This window comes from Saccostrea echinata, unplaced genomic scaffold (assembly GCF_033153115.1).
Source record: "Saccostrea echinata isolate AGI-Se365-2 ecotype Australia unplaced genomic scaffold, CSIRO_AGI_Sech_v1 ptg000013l, whole genome shotgun sequence".
Lineage (NCBI taxonomy): Eukaryota > Metazoa > Mollusca > Bivalvia > Ostreida > Ostreidae > Saccostrea > Saccostrea echinata.
The window spans coordinates 937,883-961,292 of NW_026889762.1; the positions used below are offsets into that span (position 1 = coordinate 937,883).

The 23,410-nt window shown below is 33.4% G+C and overlaps 2 protein-coding genes across 2 annotated transcripts; one reads left to right on the plus strand and one right to left on the minus strand.

Moving 5' to 3' along the window:
* Positions 1–11,147: 11,147 nt before the first annotated feature.
* On the plus strand, positions 11,148–12,122 carry LOC133186215 (uncharacterized). Its single transcript, XM_061321448.1, has one exon. It carries the CDS (start codon positions 11,148–11,150, stop codon positions 12,120–12,122), a length of 975 nt encoding a protein of 324 aa, XP_061177432.1.
* A 682-nt stretch (positions 12,123–12,804) lies between these two features.
* Positions 12,805–13,557, minus strand: LOC133186216 (zinc finger and SCAN domain-containing protein 29-like). Its single transcript, XM_061321450.1, has one exon. It carries the CDS (start codon positions 13,555–13,557, stop codon positions 12,805–12,807), a length of 753 nt encoding a protein of 250 aa, XP_061177434.1.
* Between the last annotated feature and the right edge of the window lie 9,853 nt (positions 13,558–23,410).

Genomic DNA, 23,410 nt, shown 5'->3' on the forward strand with positions numbered 1-23,410 from the left:
ATAGTTATGTGAAAATCATGCAACAGAAAGTGTTTCTGTAATATGTTCTACTCTAACGCTAGCTGACCAATGCTGTGTACTAAATGAACATGTAAATTCCTGACGTTTCGAAAGGCAATGCGAGAAAATTTTGTCAATGAAGCAAAATTGCTGTAGATGTATATTTTTCTTTTCTTTTTTTTTTTTTTATAAATCTATGTTTTTCAAAATTCTTTTAAGATTTTTTTTTATCCCTTTCAACCTAGTCTTGAAAACTGTTGCATTTATGTTTTAACGAGTGTATTCCTTTCTGGTCGTCACCAGATTTCTTAAGAGGGAAGTATCTAAGAGGTTCGGGGAGGGATAATTTCTCCCCAAAACCAGAAAACCTAAATAAATGGGTACCATTTTTTAGTATTCATGTGCATTTTGGGAGTTGGGTTTTTTTCCCCCAAAAAATACATAAGAATAAGCGGCATTACTTTAAACATTTGACTTATTATTTCCCAAAAAACCATGTCATATTTTGTCGAGATTTTTTTTAAAAACAGAATTCGCCCCTCCTTCCGAAGGGCCTAGTCTTTTAGTAACACTGAACACGAACAGACAATATAGTGCTGAATTTGAATTCTAACTTTCATGTTTATACTTCAACATATCACGAGTTTTACTTTTCAGGAAAGGAGAGTTGCAATTTATGTTGAAATCGGTTTTTGTTATGTACAAATTCTCCTTCCCGTGCCTCTAGAACTTGGAAAATTTTATAAAGTTATTTATTCATACTTTCGTGGTCAAACATTTATCTCACTACATTATCGAAGCTGTTGAAAGATTGTGGATTTGAATAACTTTATACCACTTTCTTCGCCGTACTATCTTATATAAATAAAATACAACTAACACGTTAAATGATTACTAAATGTGTAGGTCTTTATTATATATTTACAAACAATAATTACAAGCATTTAAAATAGTGGATATTAAGCGGGTTGATAAACTCATAGCGCTCCATTCCTTAAACGCAATGGCCTCAGCCCCTTCGGCGCCTCGGCTGAATTATTTTTAAAAATGGAGCACAACTCGTACATAAACCCTTACGTGTTGATTTGGTAGGCGCAACATTTAATGGTCAAAATTATTATAAAAACAAAGGTTTAACAATTGATATTAAACACTTCAGCCAAAATACGACCCAATGATAGGCTATATTTGCTAACAAGGTCATTATAACGACCATAAAATTTATGAAATGCTGTATTTTAACGAGGTTGTTAAAATTTATTCAACATCAACTTCACTGTCAACAGTCTTCAAAGAATCCCTTTATACTTTATTCCGATGTTCTCACTTGGCCTTAAGAACCCTCTCTACACTGCATAGTAAAGAGTTCTGATTCTATGGTATTTTTCTACAGTTAGAGTGATCTGCCCTTTGATCTAAATTCCAATAAATTGAAATTTACGGTATATTACTCAATTTGCAATCAGTTCAAGCATTCATAACATTTTCAATAGCCAAGATAAATTAACTGAACACTTTATTCTCATGTATTTTCTCCACGGAAGTAAACAATAGTAATTTCTGTTCATTGATACTTGATTGTATATGAACATTTTTCCTGGAGGTTAATGCCACCTACCATACATTGAAAATTAAATTGATAAGCTAAATATTGACAACTTTATTCTATATAATTTTCTCAATGTCCAAAAAACATTTTGCCCTGGTGTATAGAGGGTCCTTAAAATGCAATTTTGCTGTTTACTTATGACTTCATTTTCGGAGTTTTACGTCACAAAGACACGATGTCATGTCACATTATATAGAATTTTCCTGCTTTTATCAATGATATAATTAACGTCCCTTAACCGGTAATTTTTTTTTCAAACTATTCTCCTGAAACGAAGCTGAGAGGAAACCTTTCAACATCTTTTTGTAGTAGAGGTTCTGACAAATTTTCAAAACGCTTCTGTATTTACTGTTTCATATACTCCAGGTTCGTTTTTACTGATATTAGATTCTGTTTGGTCTTATATACGACCTCAGCGGTTTATTATCCCATTATCTTTGATTTAATTGTAATGAAGGCATCAATTTTCAATAAAATTCCAAATTTATATAGATAAAAATACAATTTAATAAAATTAGTATAATAACAATAAATTTCTTTTATTAAATAACAACTATAAAATACCTAATCTAGCTATAAAAAATTCAACAACATCAACAAACTAGGGTACAGAAACGCTAGTCTAACCTGATTAGGGGATTAGGGTTCTTTAGGAAAGCAAAAAGTCGAATATATTCGAGAAGTTGTGTAAATCAGATGTGGATACTGAAAAACTCCAAAGAACTTTAGAATTTGAAATCACATGTATGTAGTATGTAACATTTTGATGATAACATTCGATTATTAAAGATTCAATAGAAGTTGTGACATTACTTTGGATCAACCCTCGTATTAAAAATAAGGCATAAATGTATGGAATTAGATTTCATTCCTGGTACGAGAACTTTTCAAATGCCCCTCGTTTACTTTTTTCTTTCATTTCTCTCAGACAAAAATACATTTATCTATTCAGAGGCATAGACGTTCAGTTTATAAGACCTTTAGAACTTTGACACCATTGAACAGACACACAGTCTTATCTTTGCAAACTGATATAAATGTATGCACATTTGCACTCAAAGGAGTAATAATTAACACTCATGCTGCTTTTCTTCGCAATATTAATAGGTAAGGTTAATTTTCGACATATCATTATTCAAAATGAAACAAATTTGTGTCTTCACAATTTTTTTTTCTGCTGGTAGACATAGTCCCTCCTTTATGATAGTCTCATTGATAGAAAAATTTGTGGTTGCAAGTTGATTGACCTTGAATGCTTGACAAGCTGGCAAAACACATCATAATATAGATAAATATAGATTTGCTTTTCTAAAATGTTAAAAAGTATGAAATTTACATTTCGAAGACTTCTGAATACTGCTCTCCTGAGAACAAATATGTGTGCTTTTTTTTGAATTGAAGGTTGCGTGGATTCTTACTGTCCAGTCAACTGGAGAGGGTATAGTGAGGATTGCTACCTTTTTCTCATCAACCAAATCATGACTTGGCAAAATGCACAGGTAAGTATTATGTATTTTTAAACTTTTTGTTGCAACAAAATAATATTGTCTCTTTTAGATCAAAAGGTAGCAAACAACGTTTTGTTGTCTTACTTCATTGCTTATTCTTGAAAAAAAGCTGTTATGTTGTTAATTCGTTGCTTTATGCATATGACTTTGCCGCTTCTGATAGATAATTAAAACTTATTAATTAAAATTATAAAAATTTTAAATTAATACATATCAATAAATTATAAAAATTGCAAATGTTTTGGTTATTAGAAATGTTAAATGCTTAAAACATTTGTTAAACATCCCTTTTCAAATGAGTTTGATATTAAACTTTTTTTCTCCAAATATGTTGATAATTTCGAAGATTAGGATATATCGTATTTAAGTCTTATTTCATGATATTTGTTACCTTATAACAGGACTACTGTAGGCACAGGGGCTCAAAGTTAGTAGAAATTGAATCCGCTCTGGAGGATAGGTTCATTATACAAAATGCTGTAGCGTTCAATTCTACAGGTAAGAGAAAAGTTTCAATCACACATTGTTTTAATATATGTTGCAAACGTTAAGAATTAAAAGTAACGGTAAACTGGCCATATTTCAAAGTGTACCACAGCATCATATAAAAAATCTGAATGATTGCAACCAAATTGAAAATAACGAAAAGGTATCATAATCATAAGTAAAATTAAACATTACAATTTTAAAAAAAAAAACTTCAAATCAAAAGCAGAACACACACACATACACACACACACACCTAATATCATCAGGGATGGAATGAGATGCTAGATGGAATTCAACATTCGACCTGTCTCCTTTGTCTTGATCGGGTAAACGGAGTAATCCTAAGATTATTTAGTACAAATTAAGAGGGCTGGAGGGTTGTGGTCATTTTCAGACTATATTGATTTCCTTTAGAAGAAGAGCTCCATATAAAGATATACAAAAATGATCAAATTTTAAAACTAAAATGTATGAAATTTTTCTTTACCAAATGATAGTTGACAGTTTTAGATATCATATCTAAAAAATTAAGTTATATTTGATGGTTAATTTGTTGACCCCCCAGCCTCCTTAATAATCAAATAATGTTTCACTTATTATTCTACCTAAGAAAATGTATTTTCAAACAATGTAATTTTTCTGGAATTGTGAAAATGTGCGTGTTGATACACATTCAAAAAATATATTCTTTGTCCATAGCCTGCCTCTGTTTAAATATTGATCGCACACAATACATGCTTATGTGTATCGTATCAACTGGGAGACATTAAGACCAATTACAAATGATAGGTCTTTATTTTTAATTAATAAAACGTTGGCTATGCATCTTCATGTTGAATGAAAGGCTACTACGGATTTTTTTCCCTTTTCATGTAGATGTTTTCCAAAGAAATTCGCTTCACGGAAATGCAAACACAAGTTGCCAAGCAAAGGGGCATTAGTACATATAGGAATTCCAACAGAATGTTTGAATTCTTTTTACCATTAAGCGTTTAATTTGTAGAATGTTTCTGGCTCGGAGGAACCGATGCGAAAGACATCGGACATTGGCTGTGGTTTACCTCACAAACGGAAATTGTGTACTCAAACTTTGGACCAGGAGAACCGAATAACTTTCGTTCAAACGAACATTGCCTTGAGCTTTATTACACTGCCAACGACGTATACTATGACATATACAGATATAACAGATACTTCTGGAATGATGAAAATTGTAGTAAAGGCTGCCATCCAATCTGTGAACAACCGTACGATACTTATTATATTTACAACGACTTGGGGCTTTAAAACATTTTTTTATGTTGTTGATAAGTGTTATTACCAGACGCAAATAGTCATTATATTTTGCAGAATCTTTAAACATTTTTGATCTTGCCAAAACAACGATAACATATCCTGGAGCTTCAATACATTTAACTTTACATCTTTACAAATACAAAAATATCCCCATGGTATATTCAGAATTCTTTTCTAAATTTTCTTGCATCTTTGGCAAAATATAAATATCCTCATCCTCATATGATGTCTCTCTCTCTCTCTCTCTCTCTCTCTCTCTCTCTCTCTCGTGGTGCATCTTTTTCGTCGAACTAATGAACCAAAGTTTTGAAGTCCCCTCTTTGACAATGGGAAAAGAAATTCAGAAATTCTTTGTTCTCCTCCTCCCTGGGCAATGATGGTGTCATCAACTAATCAAAATGTAAGCGATTCTCATAAATTGTTCTTATTCTGAACTGAATGTATGATACACATGAATCAGGCTCTCTTTCCTAAAACCCAAAAATCCTAAAGTCCCCTTGATCAATTTTCGACAACTTATATAGGATTGTCTTGAAGAAGAAGGTACGGTTTTAATACAAATCTGGTTTTGTTTTATTTTCATTGGAAATTGTTTTTATAAATAACAACTTATCATTCTGAAATGTTAAGGCCCATACAGTAAGATCATAACAATCGTTTATCTTACGTGACCTCCTAAATGGCAATTGTGACTTCATGGACTTATGCCCTTTCTCTTATTTCTTACAAAGTTACAGAGGACATCAATTTTCAGTGGAATTCTCTTTCAAACAATAAAGACAACATGCATAACACACAAAGATTTTAAGAAATGTGCTTTCTTAAAGGTTTTTACACATTTCTGGAAATTGAATTTGTCGACAGCTGTGCACACTATTTTTTGTAAAGGAAAATCATCCTTTAAATGTGTCATTTTGAGGCCTTTTCTGTTAAAAACTAAGGAATGTAACAAATTAATGACATCATATTTCCAGAATAGACCTCATTTGTGTCACATTATTTCCTGATTTCTCACATTTATATATTCAACTTATATTTAAGCGAATTTCAAACCTTTGTGGAATCATTAAATTATTAGGGAATAGTAAGACCAAAACACTACTAACCAAATCTACTTCATTATCCATATTAAAAATTTTAGTAGGCCAAAGAGAATGAACTAAGCTGTTCAGAAGCTTGTAATACTTAAATGAATAAAACTTTATATTTTTTAACCATAACCGTACATTATGTCTTTCTCTTCCTTTGTAGATATATCATATCCTTATTAGTATATCAAGTCTTTATCTTTCTTTTGTAGAGGAATCATTGAAGGTGCATTAGTCGGATGAAGTACCAGCTGTTCTTTAAACTTTTGATATAAAGCTGAAAAAAAAATATACTGAAAGGAAAAAAAATGCATATTTTTAATTGATATACTGCAACTGCGTCTAATCATGGTTAATATAGTTTTGAATTTATTTGAGGTTTAAATAATGTCCAGAAATGGATATGCAGTAGAAAATCACTCAACCATGACTCTGGTGTGTTCGACGTGAGCACTAGTAGTTTGCCTTTGCGCTTCAGTTTGAAAGACATGTAGCTAAAATTTTGGATGTGTTGAAGCATTTTTGCAATTTCCAATGATTTTTTTTTTTTGAAAATGTCCGGTGAAATTTGATCAGATTTTGATCCTAAAAGATGCAACCTCCTACTGAAATTCTGTAAGGTCTGGTTATTGACTTCCTAATGCAAAGACACCATCAGAATAAACTGCGGAGCAATTTACTCCGCAATTTAATGTGTTCCAAACTACTTTATCGCGATTAGAAGAAAATCTAATGTTAACAGGAAGCGTGCAAGACCATCCAAGAAACGGATGTCTTCGGGAGGCAACGGGACTTTCGGTCAGGGAGAATCGTTTACTTTACCGACGGAACGATTTCGAATTGCAAGTAAAACTGCTACTAACATTCCTGGACACCACAATGCCAGAATTTGAGAGAAACTGTTCGCAAAAGTCTCTTAGAGGCAGACCTCAAACGCAGCACAGTTAAGGCCGCAATAAGGAGGCGGGGCCTTACTTTTTCGGGAAATGCTTACTATGACATCACACAAAAATATATGTTCTTCAAATTACCACAAAATGAAATGATATGCTGATTTAAACTGTTGGATACCTTTAAACTACATCAATACTTACTATTGCACGTATTTTTGTCGTTGATTAAATCCAACACAGCAATATATAAACAATTCACTGATCGCAATGCACTTGTCAAGGTGACGTCATATCGTAAAATTTGACGCAGTTTGTATGCAGTGAGAGGCGGATCAAGTTGTATTTTATACAATGAAAAATGTATTCTGTAATTAAATAAAATATTAATTGCAGATATAAAAGAGGCCATTAACTTGGATGCGATGTCTATTTAATGATTTCATTCAAATACTTCCCGTACATTCCCTAGACAAGCGAAACTGCCTTACATTTGTATGCAGATTCATTGAACGGTAATAGAAGAGTAGTAATAAATCGATATATTGCAAGGGCATACCCTCAATGAATTACGACAAGCTTTTACACATAAACTCAAGAGGTATGAAGATATTTGAAAAGTGCTGCGAACCTGATGAAATCTTGCAAATGAATTAATTATATCTTCATTTAATGTACTTGACCAGCAAAATATTCAACGTACGGTCTAACAAATGTAATTTTAGCAATTATATGATACAATCTATATAGGTCGAGGCACTTTTCACAAACTACCAAGAGTGCTGAAAATGATAATAAATTAAACTTAGATTTTTAACTTGGTTATGCCCTTGCAATATTAGAATTTATAGAAGACCTCAATACTACAGGTATATTTGCTAAAATCACGTGACTGCCACATTACGTGACAAATCTAAATAAGAATTCTAAACGTCCTCCACATGTAGTTTTCAACAACATGAAATTTGTCCGATAATAGTAAAGGCCTAGAAAGAATCGTACATCCTTGTAAAGAATGTATTTTCTATCTAAAAAATTCGCCGAAATTTTCATTTGGTACCTTAACTGTACTGCGAAGCACGGCTGACATCCTTTTAGAACCACATCTTTCCATGAAAAGAACGCACGTTCCTAGAGTATACTGATATTTCCATGTGGCTTACAACGTACGGACTCACAATAGTCCCCATTTAGTCCCGAATTGTCTCCAAAAAGTAATTATGGGACGAAATTGATCGACAAATTTGACTCTGAAATTTCATTTCAAGCACCGCCAATAGGCAGTATGCAAGCTCTTATGGCGGAGCGAAATCTCATATCTATTCGAAAAATCTACCATCTGATCAATTCCACGCTCAAAATGACATCAGCTGCAATAAATACGGGATTACGACATACACGATATTGACTTTTGAAATTTTGAATTTTGAAATTCAGACCCCTACTCCCTACAGTCAATAACTGCGGTGCTTAAATGTCGTTTGATATGATATTATGCCTTTATTTATGACAATTATGAATAAAGTATTACTTAAAATTATAATTAACTATCATTGTGTCGCATAGTAATAAATGCTAACCTTATGTATTTAGATATGCGTTACTTTTTCCTTGCCGTATATGTTTTTAATCTTGGCATTTCCTCAATTTCATTTATTTTTTCATGCTGTTTGTCAAGACAATGTGCAAAAGCAATAAACCGAGAGACTAGGTACCATTCCAACTTTACAGAGGAGTACAAAAGTAGTTAGTTTTATCTTTATCTGTTCAACTGATAATATACATCTCTTAATGTTCTAAAACCCTTTGCCTTTTCTAGAGTAAACAGAACGTTATGCAAACACTCACTAACACACTCACTTAACCACACACACACTCACAAGTTCGTTAATGTATAGTCTCCAACTTCTTTGCTAGGGGATAGTCAGGGATGCGCTGCATTTCGGGGGGGGGGGGGCGTCCAGTGTGATCTCGACGGCAATGACTTTATTTTGCATATACGAATTCAGAATCAGAAAAAGCTCTAAGTATGTGTCGTTTACCCTTACAAAAAATACTATAGTAATTATTAAATTATAGTTAACTAATACCCCATTCATGCGACGAAAATTTGCTTATGTGTGCAAATTTACAGATGAGTAACTTTACACACATAAGTAAAAGTTAATTTGCTATGCGTTCAGACGAGATTTATGTACAATAAGTAAATCCTCAAATTGTCATTTAAAATAAGGAGATGGACCGCCTCAGACTTGTGAATTTTCACAGAAAAAACTACTATTTGGGTATAGGATTAACTTACTATTTAGGTATAGGATTAACTTACTATTTAGGTATAGGATTAACTTTTGGATGTTCCTCAAAGAAAGTAGAAGAAAAATTCGTTCCAAAAATTGGTACGACAGAACCGTTCCTTATGACTTAAAGGACGAAGATTGGTATAAGAATTTTCGAATGTTTAAGGAAAATTTCATAAAATTTCATAAATTTCATAAAGTTTTGTGAGAAGTAGGGAAATGCTTTTGTCCCGACCCAAAGACTGTAGAATAGCCGTTGGATGTAAAGAAGAAGGTGGCTGTTACCATCTACTGGTTAGCGTCTTCAGCGGAATAAGGGACGTACGATTGGAAATCATTTTGGTGTTGGGAAATCTACCATGTATGATTACAAACATCAAGTTTACGAGGCCATTATGGGACATCTGCTTGAAGAATATGTGCATTTTCCAGAAGGAGAATGAAAAGGGTGAAGATAATAAACTGTGATCGATCTCAAAAATCTTCGAACAATACAAATATGTGAAGAGGGAATAAACACGGACCCCTGGAAATTCAAGTGGTGGGATCAGGTGCCTAGGAGGAGTAAGCATTCCCTGTCGACCGGTCACACCCGCCATAAGCCCTACGTATTGATCATTCTGTAGTCAAATTAAGTATAAACAAAGTCCTAACAATTGGTATGAAAGAAGTCAGCCAAAATACGATCCAATGATAGGTTATATTTGCTAATAAGATCATTATAATGACCATAGAGTAATTTTCCCATATTGGGCGCCAACAAGGCCAGATTCCTTCATAATTCAACCAATTCAAACTTCTTATACTGGACAATGAGGCGAAGATAACACAGTTTTTCTTACGAATATATGTTAACAAAGTTCATAGGTTTAGTAATTCAAAGATTTTTGCCCTTTTATTTCTGCTCAAATACCAGTTTGATCTCCAAGATGGCGACCAAGGGAAATAACTCGAATTGAAAATGTGTCATATGAAATCTATCTATTTACCAAATGCTGACTTGAAACGAGGTTGTTGAAATCCTTGTAATATAAACTTATCTGTCAGTAGCCTGCCTCAGTTTAAAACTGAGAAAGGATGAAGAAAGTCATCAAGGGCTAAACTATGGTGGAGCGATTGATGGCACGCATATTCGTATCATAGCTCCCAAGCATTCACACGAAGATTACTTGGGATTCTACTCATTGAATCTGCAGGGTGTTTGCGACCACAGCTATATCTTTAGAGACATAAACAGGTTTGCCAGGAAGGGTCACGATGCCCGCGTTTTTGCATATTCGAAAATTTATTTCAGAGGAGATAATGGTTCCTTGTTTCCAGAGTGGAGAAAGCAGTTTGGAGAAATTACTATGCTAGTAGTACTTCTCGGCGACACAGGTATACCCTTGAAGACTTGGCTTTTGAAGCCATACACCAACAGATCTATCCTTACAGTAACTCGGTTCACTTTCAATTTTTGTTTACTTAGCACAGGACTGACCCTTGAAAATCCGCGTATTTTTAGAGCTTTACTTTCTAGCAGCCATGTTAACCGACTGATATTTTACATGCCAATGCATATACAACCATAACAACACTTAAAACGGAGATTGATGCAATACACATGACGAAAAACTTAAGCCCCGTTCACATGCGCTGATTTACTCACCGGGTGTAATTTTTGCATATATGCAAAATTTGCACCCGGGTGTAAAAGTATATTTGCTAAGCGTTCACATGGTACTTAATAAATTAGATCAAATGGCAATGATTCATGAAGTTTAACAAAAAAGATGGCGGATTATTTTAGGTTCATCAGAAGGAGGATATTCCCTTACTGCTTATCTTTAGGTTTTTGCGCTGGCCTAGGTCGTTTAAGAGATTAATGGGCTAGGGAAAGGTCAACAGACTGGTACGACAGAATTGCTTTACAAATGTTTGACGATTCTCAGTGGATTGAAAACTTTCGAATGGGAAGACGTGCATTCGAAATGCTTTGTAATGATCTGGACAATTACTTGGCTCCCAAGGAAAACTGTGTTCGCCAGCCACTAGGGGTCCAAAAGCAAGTTGCTATGACATTGTACTGGCTGTCATCGACAACAGAGTACCGAACAATTGGGAACTTGTTTGGGGTTGGAAAATCAACCGTGTGTGAGTCTGTACACAAGGTTTGCAATGCTATTAAAGATAATCTTCTACAGAGATATGTTTCTTTTCCATCTGGAGAGGACCTTAAAACTGTTATAAAAGGATACAACGATCAATGGGGATTTCCAAATTGTGGTGGAGCCATTGATGGAACACATGTGCCAATCATTGCACCAGCTGAAGCACACGGAGACTACCTGAATAGGAAAGGCTACTATTCGTTGGTCATGCAAGCTGTGTGCGACCATAAGTATATTTTCCGGAATATAAATATTGGCTGGCCCGGACGAGTTCATGATGCTCGAATTTTCGCCAACTCAGATATCTTGCACATGGGTGAAAATGGAACATTGTTTCCTAACTGTGATCTGAAGGTTCAGTTTCAAGGGCGCGAAATATCCATGCCCATTGTATTGATTGGTGATCCTGCCTATCCTCTAAAACCATGGTTAATGAAACCATTTTCAAACAGGACTAACCTCCATCGCCTTCAGCATGACTTCAGTCATCGATTGAGCAGAGCCAGGATGACAATACAAAATTCATTTGGAAGACTGAAAGGTCGATGGAAATGTTTATCAAAACGGCTAGATGTAGATGTCCAGTTCGCCTGTACAGTAATAGCCACATGTGTGGTTCTACACAACATCTGCGAGCTAAGTAATGAAATATACAGACCTGAATGGAACGAAACCAACAATGAAGATAACGACAATGATGACGTCCTTGAGGAGGATATTGATGCAACGGAGTATCCATCTGCTAAGCAGATCCGTGATGACCTTGTGCTTTGTTTTGCTAATGACCTTCTTTGACATTTATTTAATTTTTTTAAAGAGCATTTGATGATATCGGCTGGGACATTTTGAAAGGTATATAAATGTACAATGAACCTATGATCTAGATGTTTCGTTATACGTGATGAAATTGCAACAAATCAGTTTCTATTGACGTTGCACATTGAGGTAAAGATTTAATTTTCACTGGAATGTAGAATAAATGAGAGAAAGTTTTCGTTTGTTTATTTTAATGAAGTATTTATTAAACAATTTCAAACAAAATAATGAATAATCACATACAATGGTACATTTACGTACTTTGGTGGGGAAAAATGAGTTTTTAAACTTATGTTACACTTTAAAGAAGAGAACATGTACGCAAGATTGATGCTTGTATATTCCATTATGCTTATTCCTTTTGTTCACATTTACAAATTATAGTAAGTTGCATCAACAAAGCTACTGGCACTGTCCTCCTTTGATGGCCCATTTTCCCTTGACGCTGGAGTAGGTAAGACGAAAGAGGTACTTTGAGATTGGGGTACGTAGCACATACGGGTAGGTCCTGAGCCTCCAATGAATGAGGATTGTGGTACATTAGTGTTAAGCCCTGAGGGACGCTGCCCAACAACCATCCCCATAATCAGATTCATCATATTGGATTGATGCTGGCGTTCCTCTCGTTTCTGTCGTTCTTCCGACTCCAGTTTGGCTTTTTCTAGTTCAATTTTTTCTTTTCTATCTCAAGCTTATTCTTTTCAAATTCCAAGAATTTGTCCTCCGACTTTTCGTTTGTGGTGCTGAAACCTTCCATAACGGCTCCAAGAGCTACCTCCAATCTACTCTTTTTTGCTTTCTTCCCTTTACCGTCTTTTTTCACTGTACTTTCCTTCTTCTTTTGGGGTTTTGGGTCATTTGCTTTGCTTGCTATCTCCTGCTCTTTCTTATCCCCAGTCAATGTTATTTCCTTGGCTGTTTCCTCGGTCAGGGGATGCATTGCATCCATGGTCAGATCTTCATTTTTGTCTCCTTTTTCAGCAGATTGTTCTTCAGATGCCTGTTTGATTTCTTGTACTTCGTCACTACTTTTCTCGCTTGATGAAGAGAAATCAGCACAGCGTTTGCGAATTCCACTTTCGATCACCTTAACTGGGGAGGATGCAGGTCGAGTTCCCAAAATTGCATCAAGTTTTTCAAAATATTTGCATGTTTTCCTTCCCTTTCCACTTTCCTTCGTGTTACCTTTACACTGACGATAAGAACGCTTCAGAGTGTGCATTCGAACCTTACATTGTTCTGGAGTCCGTTTGTAACCTTTGTCTGTCATTTCGGAGGAAATAGTCTTGTAAATGCTTGTATTGTTTGTTTTGGGGTTTTCTAATTGCTCCTCAATTTCATTCTCTTCCCAGATAGACAGCAATGTAAGTGTTTCTTCTTCTGGCCATGCGGTTCCCCTTCTTCTGGCAGCCATTTTTATGTTAACTTATGTATGGTATCACAGACACGCCTTGATTAAATTAGGCAATAACGCAATACGGAGTATTTGCATACGTGAGTAAAATTTGCTGTGCGTTCACATGCCGAAAAATACACTAGGAGTAAATTTACATATATGCAAAAGTAAATTTGCATCTTGTCTGAGTAGGCGCAAATTTACACCCGGGTGTATATTTGCACATATGTATATTTACTTTTGCATAATATGCAATTGCGTTCACATGCTCAAATTTACACCCGAGTGCAAATTTTGCATGTATGCAAAATTTACACCCGGTGAGTAAATCAGCGCATGTGAACGGGGCTTAACATAAGTAAATTTGCTGCGTGTTCATACGACAAATTTTACACACGGGAGCAAATATTTTGCGACAACGTGTATGCAAAAGTTAATTTACACCTTGTCCTGACCAGGTGCAAATTTACTCAACTGTGCATAATTTGCATATGAGCAAATCAGTTCATACGACAAAAATTGCACATGTAAGTTAATTTACATATGTGTAAAATATACTGAGGTATGCAAATCGTGTTGTATGAATGGGGTATAAGTTTACTATAGTTAACTTATATTGATAGCTCTGACACTATGAAAACTATAGTAAACTAAAGTGATAATTTGACACTTTGATTTAGTATTGTGATAACTTTGAAAACACTGATTTAGTATAGTGATCACTTTGACACTATAGCGATAACTATGAAAACCTTGAAATACTTTAGTGATGACTATGAAAAATTTGATTTACTATGCTGATAACTTTGAAAACTTTGATCTACTATAGTAATAACTTTGACACTATAGTGATCACTTTGAAAACTATGATTTACTGTAGTGATAACTTTGAAAATTTGATTTACTATAGTTAACTATAATTATTTTTTTAAGGATACTATCTTTTCAATATTCCAGTGTGTTAGCTTAGAAAAGGGTTTTTATTACCAACCTTTTCTTCAAATAAAAACAGCAACAACAAAAACAACTGATTTTAGTAAAGCTTCGGTCCTGGTTAAATAATACATAGGTTTATTTTTGGTACAGGTAGATATAAAAACACAAAACTGAGATAATACTAAACTGACATGAAAAGGATTTTATTGAATTACCAGATTGCCTTATGCTGAAAGTTCCGAGCATGCGCATTCCAATGAGAAAAAAAAAATACTAACTTAAACGAAGTTATACCTAATGCAATTCGGTTACCTTGTTACATACTCTCTCTCTCTCTCTCTCTCTCTCTCTCTCTCTCTCTCTCTCTCTCTCTCTCTTACCCATCATAACCGACTTGTGAGGAATTGGACGGATGGAATATGTTATGGGGAAAGTGCTTTCCTATTATGTTTTTATTTAAATAAAGGGCAATTTTTATAGAAAATATCTGTTTTGATGTAGTCTCTCCTTTCTTATCCTAAAAATTACCTATCTGTCGTTTCAGTATGTAATTAAAAATTATGGGGAATGTTTTTTATCACTCATCTTTATGGGGAACGTCATCAGAACTCCTCTGGATTGACTGTTAAATTAATATCACTCTTGATGTTTATGAGTATTTTTTTAAATCTCCACTTATTCATGGTTACAGTTTTAATATAGACATAAAGCATTTTGATGTATCTTTATTTAATAGCCTAAATGAATCTATATAGTGCATGTCAACCCCATTCGAGAAGATCTCGACCTTCGATATGACGTCACAGCATACAAAAATCATTGAGCCCGATCGATAATATGCCACGCTTTCTATATTAAATAACTTCTTGGAAACTGATTTCGTTCATTGATATTTATATTTTAAAATGTTATTCATTTAAAACATGTCTGCATATCTTGCACCTTGACAATATATAAGTTACGCGAGGCTGCTTTCAGTTTTAAGAACGTAATTTCCTTTATGATTAACAGGGACCTATACAGTATATAGGTCCCTGTGATTAATAAGACTAAAATTTACCAGAAGAAAGATTTCTGTATGATTTCAAATTTGTACGATGTAATCTGGCTTCATTCATTTTTTTTTTCCCATCATAAAGTTGATATGAACTTTTTTCTCTGTCATTGAAATAGTAAATTATAATTTTACAGCGGAAAAAAAAATTAAGCTCATACTGCATCAAATATGGCTCCTGATCGGCTAAGGTGCTCCATGTTGGTTTAATTGTTGTTTAACTAGCACCGTTTTGATAAAGGCGTAGTCACAAAGTGGAAAGTTTGGGGGATGCTCAATTTAGATAAATATTGACTCACAAAAAAAAGGTACCGGCTTCGAGCATTTCCAATTTGCTATGTCACTATACCTTTTACATAGATTAATTACTATTATATTCCATGTACTATTCAAATCAAAAAGTGGATGGGTACTTCCACTTTTCAAACGTATGGGGGAGGGACTAACTCTATGTTGGATATGCAGGTTTGGTTTATTCTACCTATTCCCAATTTTTGAAAATCAGGTAGGGAAAGGTAAGATTTTAGGTGAGAATAGGTGGAATTTTTATGTAAACAAATAATTAACTATATAAACATATACATGTAACTACTGTATAAACAGCGATTAATGAACTGTTGGAATAGAGGACAGGTAAATTTTGCTCGTTTAAATTACAAATCAGACTTTTTTTATTAATATTTAAAGGGAATATTAGAAATTTTGAAGTTAATTACCGATAAATCATTTTTAACTTCAAACAGTTGCCGATATACACCTGCATTTACATGTATTTTCCACCTAGAGTTCTACTCTGTAGTACTCACAGTGTAATAAAAATTGAATGAATCACATTTTACACCGGTCGATTATGTTCTAGATATTATGGAAATTGTTCATAAAGAAACAAAACGTGGTAACAAATGTATTATAAACGAGGAATTTATGCTTAGAAAGAATGGCGATGTGTCTTGCCGATTATATTACAACCGATGCAATAGGAATCGCCGAGGTAGAAACAAAAAAAAAATAAAATAAAAAAATGGCAATCTCAGTAATGAGAAAATGACTGAAAACGCTAGTAAGCAGGGAGAAACAGGTTTTACCTGGCTAACGGAGGAGGTGTATGCTAAAACAAATCGTGGAAAAGCAAAAGATATACATTGTATAATTACAGAATAGCAGTAAAACTTGTCGCGGAAAAGCCTGATTTCTTTTGCGGAAAAGCTGAGTCGGATCGCGAAAAAGTGAAGCTGCGGAATTTCTAATACACAGTAATTCAATAATTAGTAAACTTTGCAGGTATCATACCTTTTTAGTGAAAATTAAGAGATTTACTGGGATCATCCATAAATGAGGAATTTTAGTCGTATAGTATATAATTTAATTTAGTTTTCTTTTCTGAAGTATATTGAAATACAGAATATATATATATATATATATATATATATATATATATATATATATATATATATATATATATATATATATATATATATATATATATATATATATATTAAAAAAGGTTAATTATAAATGCTGCAACTATGAGCATTTTCATACACTTCCTTCTTTTCAACGTGCTTTGAGCCGCACAGCATACATGTATATTGTAATTTACAAACTTCTACAAACTCTTTTGAACAATCTTTTTTGAAAAGGCTATAGTCTGCAAGGGAATTCAGAATTGAAGCGTAAACAAAAAAAATGAAGATTGCATATGATTAAGAATGTTCTAGTCGGTTTCATCCAATGAATATAGTCGACAGTGCATCATGAATTTTACATGCAACATAAAAGCTGAGTGTATTGAGTGATACATTTTTTTTCTATTACGCTCAGAGCTGAATCCAGTCATTATAGGTTTTCATTAAATTTCTATGTTAAGGTATCATTATCACATTTAAAAATAAGATGTTGGGAAGTTTTGTTAATGTGGCATAGTTTGCAATGACTATGTGTTTACCTAGATTGACATTATATTACAAAAAATATTATTATTCCCTCGGGGAACGAGGGAATATGATTTTTCATGGGTGAAGAAATCTTCATATTTCCCTCACTATCATGCAATAAATGTATATTGTTTAAACGTTAATTGATTCTGTAAGATAGCTATCGGGCATGTCATATAATCAACATTGTTATATATTTTTCCATTCTGTATGTTCAACATTAAACTCTTTCTTTAAAACTGATTGATAATACGGTTTACAATTTTTTTTTATTTACAAAACTTTCATAGAAAAAGCTGATCTTTGATCTAAAACATTCACATATCCTTGTAGAAGATAAAATAATTTCTGTAGCGTATCTTCACAAACTTACAATTTGAAAAATCAAATTTTCATCGTAAAGATCTATAAACAGAAGTAAAGAATTTTAGAATTTTAAAAATTTTTAAATTTAGATGTTTTTGTTGTATATAACATCATAAACCTAAATGATAGCGTCTAGTTCAGCTTCTAAAGTTCTTTATCTTTTGTAACCAAAATTATCAAAGGAGATACAATATAGGCGAACTAGGCGTGCATGCAGAACGTTTATAGCTATATAGATACATATATATATACAGACCCTAAAACGTGCTACTACACCTCAGAAACGAACCGTACCGTACCGTGCACAAAGCGAACCGTACCGTACACAAAACGAACCGTACCGTGCAAGAAGCGTACCGTACCGTGCACAAAGCCAACCGTACCGTACACAAAACGAACCGTACCGTGCAAGAAGCGTAACGTACCGTGCACAAAGCCAACCGGACCGTTCATGAATAATTTTTGAAATAATTATGCAAGCCACGCCCAGAAAGCATTCCGAATCTTGCCATGACCAAATACAGTAAGTAATTTTCTTTTATTTCTTTCGACGCATCGCCCGTTAAAGAAGGACGGAAAATAACCCTAGAGATTTAAAATATTATTATTAAGTACCATGCATCTGGATTTACATTTGTTAATATAAGGAAACTACTCAAAACTAGTTACGACTTCAAAACAACTCGACAGAGTGTGAGGCGATTACAAAAAATAGCAACAACAACAACAAAATTTCAACAACAACAACAACAAAAAAAACAAAAAAACAAAAACAAAACTAAATTATCATGTTGAAAGCGGACATGTTAAAATGTAAACGCCTCTCAATCACTAGAAAAAAATAAAAGCGATGTATATATAAATTATATGTGTTGGTTTACACTCTTCTGACCAACTCACGATGTCATCGCCAATATAACATACTGTCAACAAGTTCGATCGCTATATTTTCGCATGGAATTTTCCGATTAATACAGGTAACCAAAAATAAATAAATAAATAAATAAATAAATAAATTCTGGATATATGTCAGAATTAATTTTTATTTAAAGCATTTTCCCATTTCATTTGCTTTAATCACTGAAATCTGCAGTTTAAATATGTTACCTGGAATTTACACATAAAGCCCAGTTTAATCTTTAAAAAAAATGCTTATATTAGTCCGTGCATGCGTGTTCATCCAAGTTTTTTTTTTAAGAAACACTGTACATTAATTTTCTTGCCATGGTCTCGTTATCTAGACTGACGTCTTTCAATACTTTCGTTATCTACTCTAAAACATTTGAAAATTTCGATCAAGTATTGTCATTACACGTGCACAGGTAAAAACTTAAGCTGTGTATATTGAACCGTATCTAATCCCGTTATTCCAGATATTCCTACATTCACACATGTATCAACAGTTTGCTGTCTTAAACAGTAAGTCTACAACAATGAACCGGTTTTAATCAGCAGATTTAAACAAAATTTCATGTGCAGTCAGCTATTCTTCAAGATCTTCAATGAAAAAAAAAGTTTGAGTTTGACATGGAAACAAAAAAAAAAGGGGGGGGGGTAGCACCTGGCATTGGCACATTATTCATTTTCAAAGTTTTTTAGGACATGCATGGCTGAATATTATTTATTTTCAAGGTAATTTTCAAGGTAATTGAAAACGGACTATTTATTTCTAACATTTTGACATTATTTATTTCGAAATCTGTCTTTGCAGTCAACATATGTTATATACATTTATACATTGTAGATGGAATTGTACCTGTCTTAACCGTTATCTTGATTGTAACTTCCCTTCAAAAACGTTTTTACACATTGATGGAAAATTTGTGTATAAAGGAAAACAATTGCGCGCCAAAAATAAAGTAATATTTTGCACTAATTGTGTGCACTTCTACCGATTACGTTTCAATATATTTTTCCTAGTGAGCCAAACACCTAAGAAATCAATGTAAAAAAAATATAATTCCTCGCAAATAAAAATAATAACTCATTTTTTATTGTTTGTTTGATCATTTGATCAAGAGAAGATTTTTTGTTTGTTTGTTTTTTTAATGAAGCAACAGTGACAAGAACGTAAAAAGAATGGTAGAGAAATGAAAGCATGGATTTATAAAATCAATCTCATTTGTTTAAAAGTGTGAAAAATGAATATTCAAAATAATAATTGTATTCAATTAGGAAAATTTAAAGGAAAAAAAAACATGTACGCTCATTCTTACGCTCATTTATCACACTTTTAAACAAATGAGATTGATTTTATAAATCCATGCTTTCATTTCTCTACCATTCTTTTCTTTAAGTCCAAGAAAAGAACACTAATCATATGCACAAAACAATGGCCTAGTATGCTTCCATTCCATTACCTCTTGATTATGCATATTACACGCACATTTTATTAACTCGAATCAGTTTTTTTCCAGTTCTGTTATTCTTAACTAAGAGATATCAATTCTGAAGATAAATTATTTTCTTGTAATAACGAGATAAATAACTCGTTTAAAAGAGGTAATTATCATACAGTTAAAGTATATCATTGGGGGAGTTAGCAAGATTCCAGTTCCCAAAGGTCAAGACTATTTCCCGAGGCCCCGGGGTACAGGAATTTAAGCTTCTTAATTTTGGGAAATTGAGAGACAGATTTTTTTGATACAAAACACATTAATTTTAAGACTGCATCGGTGTTTTGTTAGATTTTGTATTTAGATCATGACCAAGATAATAATTATCGAGGGAATTACATGAACAATATATATTAAAGTTACAAAGACACTAGTAATAAATAAAATTGAATTGTATCAGGCAATGTACATGTGCAATATGAAAGCCCTACCTCTTCTCATTCAAAAGTTATGATCAAGGTTAAAGACTTTGGGACAGGCGGACAGACTGACAGACGAATGAGATTTAATGCCCCCTCGCTTTCGCGAAAGCGGGGGACAGCAAGCCATGTGGCTTATTTAATCCCTCTTTCTGCAATTTCAACGTGAGAGCATTTCTGATATATTGAACTTGAGAGCATTTCGGATATATTGACTGTCCTGATAAAATGGAGTGCGATTGATATAGATCCATTTATTTTTAAGAGAAAACATTCGGTTTTTGAGGGGTTAAAATCGTCTTATCAATGCTTTCCAGTGTTCAGTATCTGATTGTACAAGTATAATCAACAACTATATACAGTAAAACTTGTCTAATCCGAAATCCACTGGTTCCAAAGAAATTGGCCGGATAATACAAATGTACAAACAGTTTAATTACACAGTTAATTCCACAGGCAATATCATTTTTTTTTTAATATGGGGACGAAGAATAGATTCTTAGGATTCACGGGCTTTGATGGATTCCCTAGTTAAAAAAGAAAAAAAAAACCTCTTAGCCTGTCCATGAGACGTGACTTCCCCCCTTCCCCAAGCAACCCCCCCCCTTAATGAATTAGGTGTTGTTGTTTTTTCATTCTGCTTGTTCCCAAACATTCTAAAAAATGGATAAGCTCCATCCCTCTTGAACTGCATGTGGCTCAATTTCTAAAATTTCTGGATCTGCTACTGAATAATATGTACCGTATATATAATAATATAATTATATATATATATAATATTAAAAAAATAGCGTTTGATAAATATATCCTGACATGCATGGTTAATTATGTCGTTCGAACGAAGTAATACCTTGTTTGCACGACATTATCTCGGGAGGTCAACATTGCCGCTACATTGCGAAAAATTTCAACTCATTGCCGCTACATTTCTTCGAAATTTCGGGTGATCTTTACCACTGTTTTTTTTTTTCTTTTTTTTTTCGATAAGACCATTGCCGATTACAAGTCAATATAGCTACATATCAAATCATCTAGCAATGCCAATGCATATAAGTTATACTCATTATGATTCATTATAAGAGATTTCCAGACAGCAGTACGTCAAGCAAATGGCCTTCAAACCTCTACCAGTTATGTAAAGACTGTGTGTTTTATCCTTGAACTGTTGAACAACGCTCGGTTTTAAAGCTTTCTCGCTTTAATTTAAATAAAATAGATTTTGAATAAAAAATTGGGGAAAAAACATCCTACTCAAAGTCTTACTTTCACCTTCCCGATTCAGCCACACGAGGAGTACAAAATTCACCAAGGCCTTAGGGCGAGGTCGATATTGTACTTCAAAGGAACTTAATTTCTGTATTGACTGAAAAAAATCTTCTTTTTTTAAAATATCTCATTCAATGACTTAGTAAATGAAACAAGCTCGTTTAGTAAACTTTATCATTTTTCTTGATTGTACATATATTTGTTGACTCCTATCCCAACATAGTGAGAGAAGCTGGGTTAAAATAAATATACATGTAGTCAGTAGTATTTATATGTAAATTCTTGATTTCTATTTTTTGGTGCAATGTATAGAAAATAAATGTAATGTTACCCTGGAAGTTGGGTCAAGAACTCACTTTTCACAACCAATTGTATCAATGCAGATTTTTTTTTCAATCTATATTTTGTCTTATTATGTTCACCTGGAATGTCATGTGCAAATGGACATAACTTTTCATTACCAATCGTAATGTTATGTTTTCATGGAAGGACTCCTGCAAGTGGACATTGTTGTATGGTTTCTATATACAATGTTCGATCTCAGTCAATCAGAAAGCATTCATCTATAAATATGGACTCGGTTTTTGTTGTTTTTTTTTTTTTGTTTTGTTGTTTTTATTTTCCAATTACTAGTAAGCACTTACTCCTACGCAACCGCAAAAATAGCGGGGTAATAGTTAAAGACTCTTTACACAAAGAATGAAAGAAAATTAAATAATTTTTAGATTAGATTCATTCAGCGGCAGGTGTAATGCCTAGATGTGCGATTGTTGATATCTTTACATGTTTACTACTAATTTTTCTTCACTGGTTCATTAGATTTGTATAAATATGAAATTGAGTCAATAGCAACATTGGGAGATCCAGGATTTCTTTTTTTTTTTTTGGGGGGGGGGGGATGAATATTCTCATTTATAAGGAAAAGAATCCAACTAAAGTTTTTATACATAAGATAATGCACTAACAAAAGAAAGTATTCCGTGGGCAAAGGAGGATCTCTTCTCATGGACAACTCGCTTTCCTATATATTACATGCATCTTACCAAGTTACGATGGGCTTCGTTATTTTTTTTTTGGGGGGGGGGGGGGGGCTCGGGTTATATTTGATTAATTTTGGGGGTAGAAAGAAATTACTTTTGTAAGAGTAATGGGTAGATTTAATTATTAAGTACATGTAAAACATTTACATATTCGTTTAACTATAATAAACGAGAAATTATCGATATTTGTTTAATCATCAGTATTCTTCACAGTGTAGATATTTTACTGATTTATTTTCTGTAGGTAATCACACAAAGAACTGGCATGGATAACATACAAATTATTGTTAAGTCATTAAAATTGTTCCCTTTATAAATCTAGCTATACCATAAAAGTCCTAAATATTTCTAATGGGTCACCGAGTTGTCCAAAAATTTCGATGTTGCACCGCTTAATGAGATGTTGGACCGGTAGATTAGATTATGGACCGCTCTGAAGTTTTTTAACGTCGCATCATAC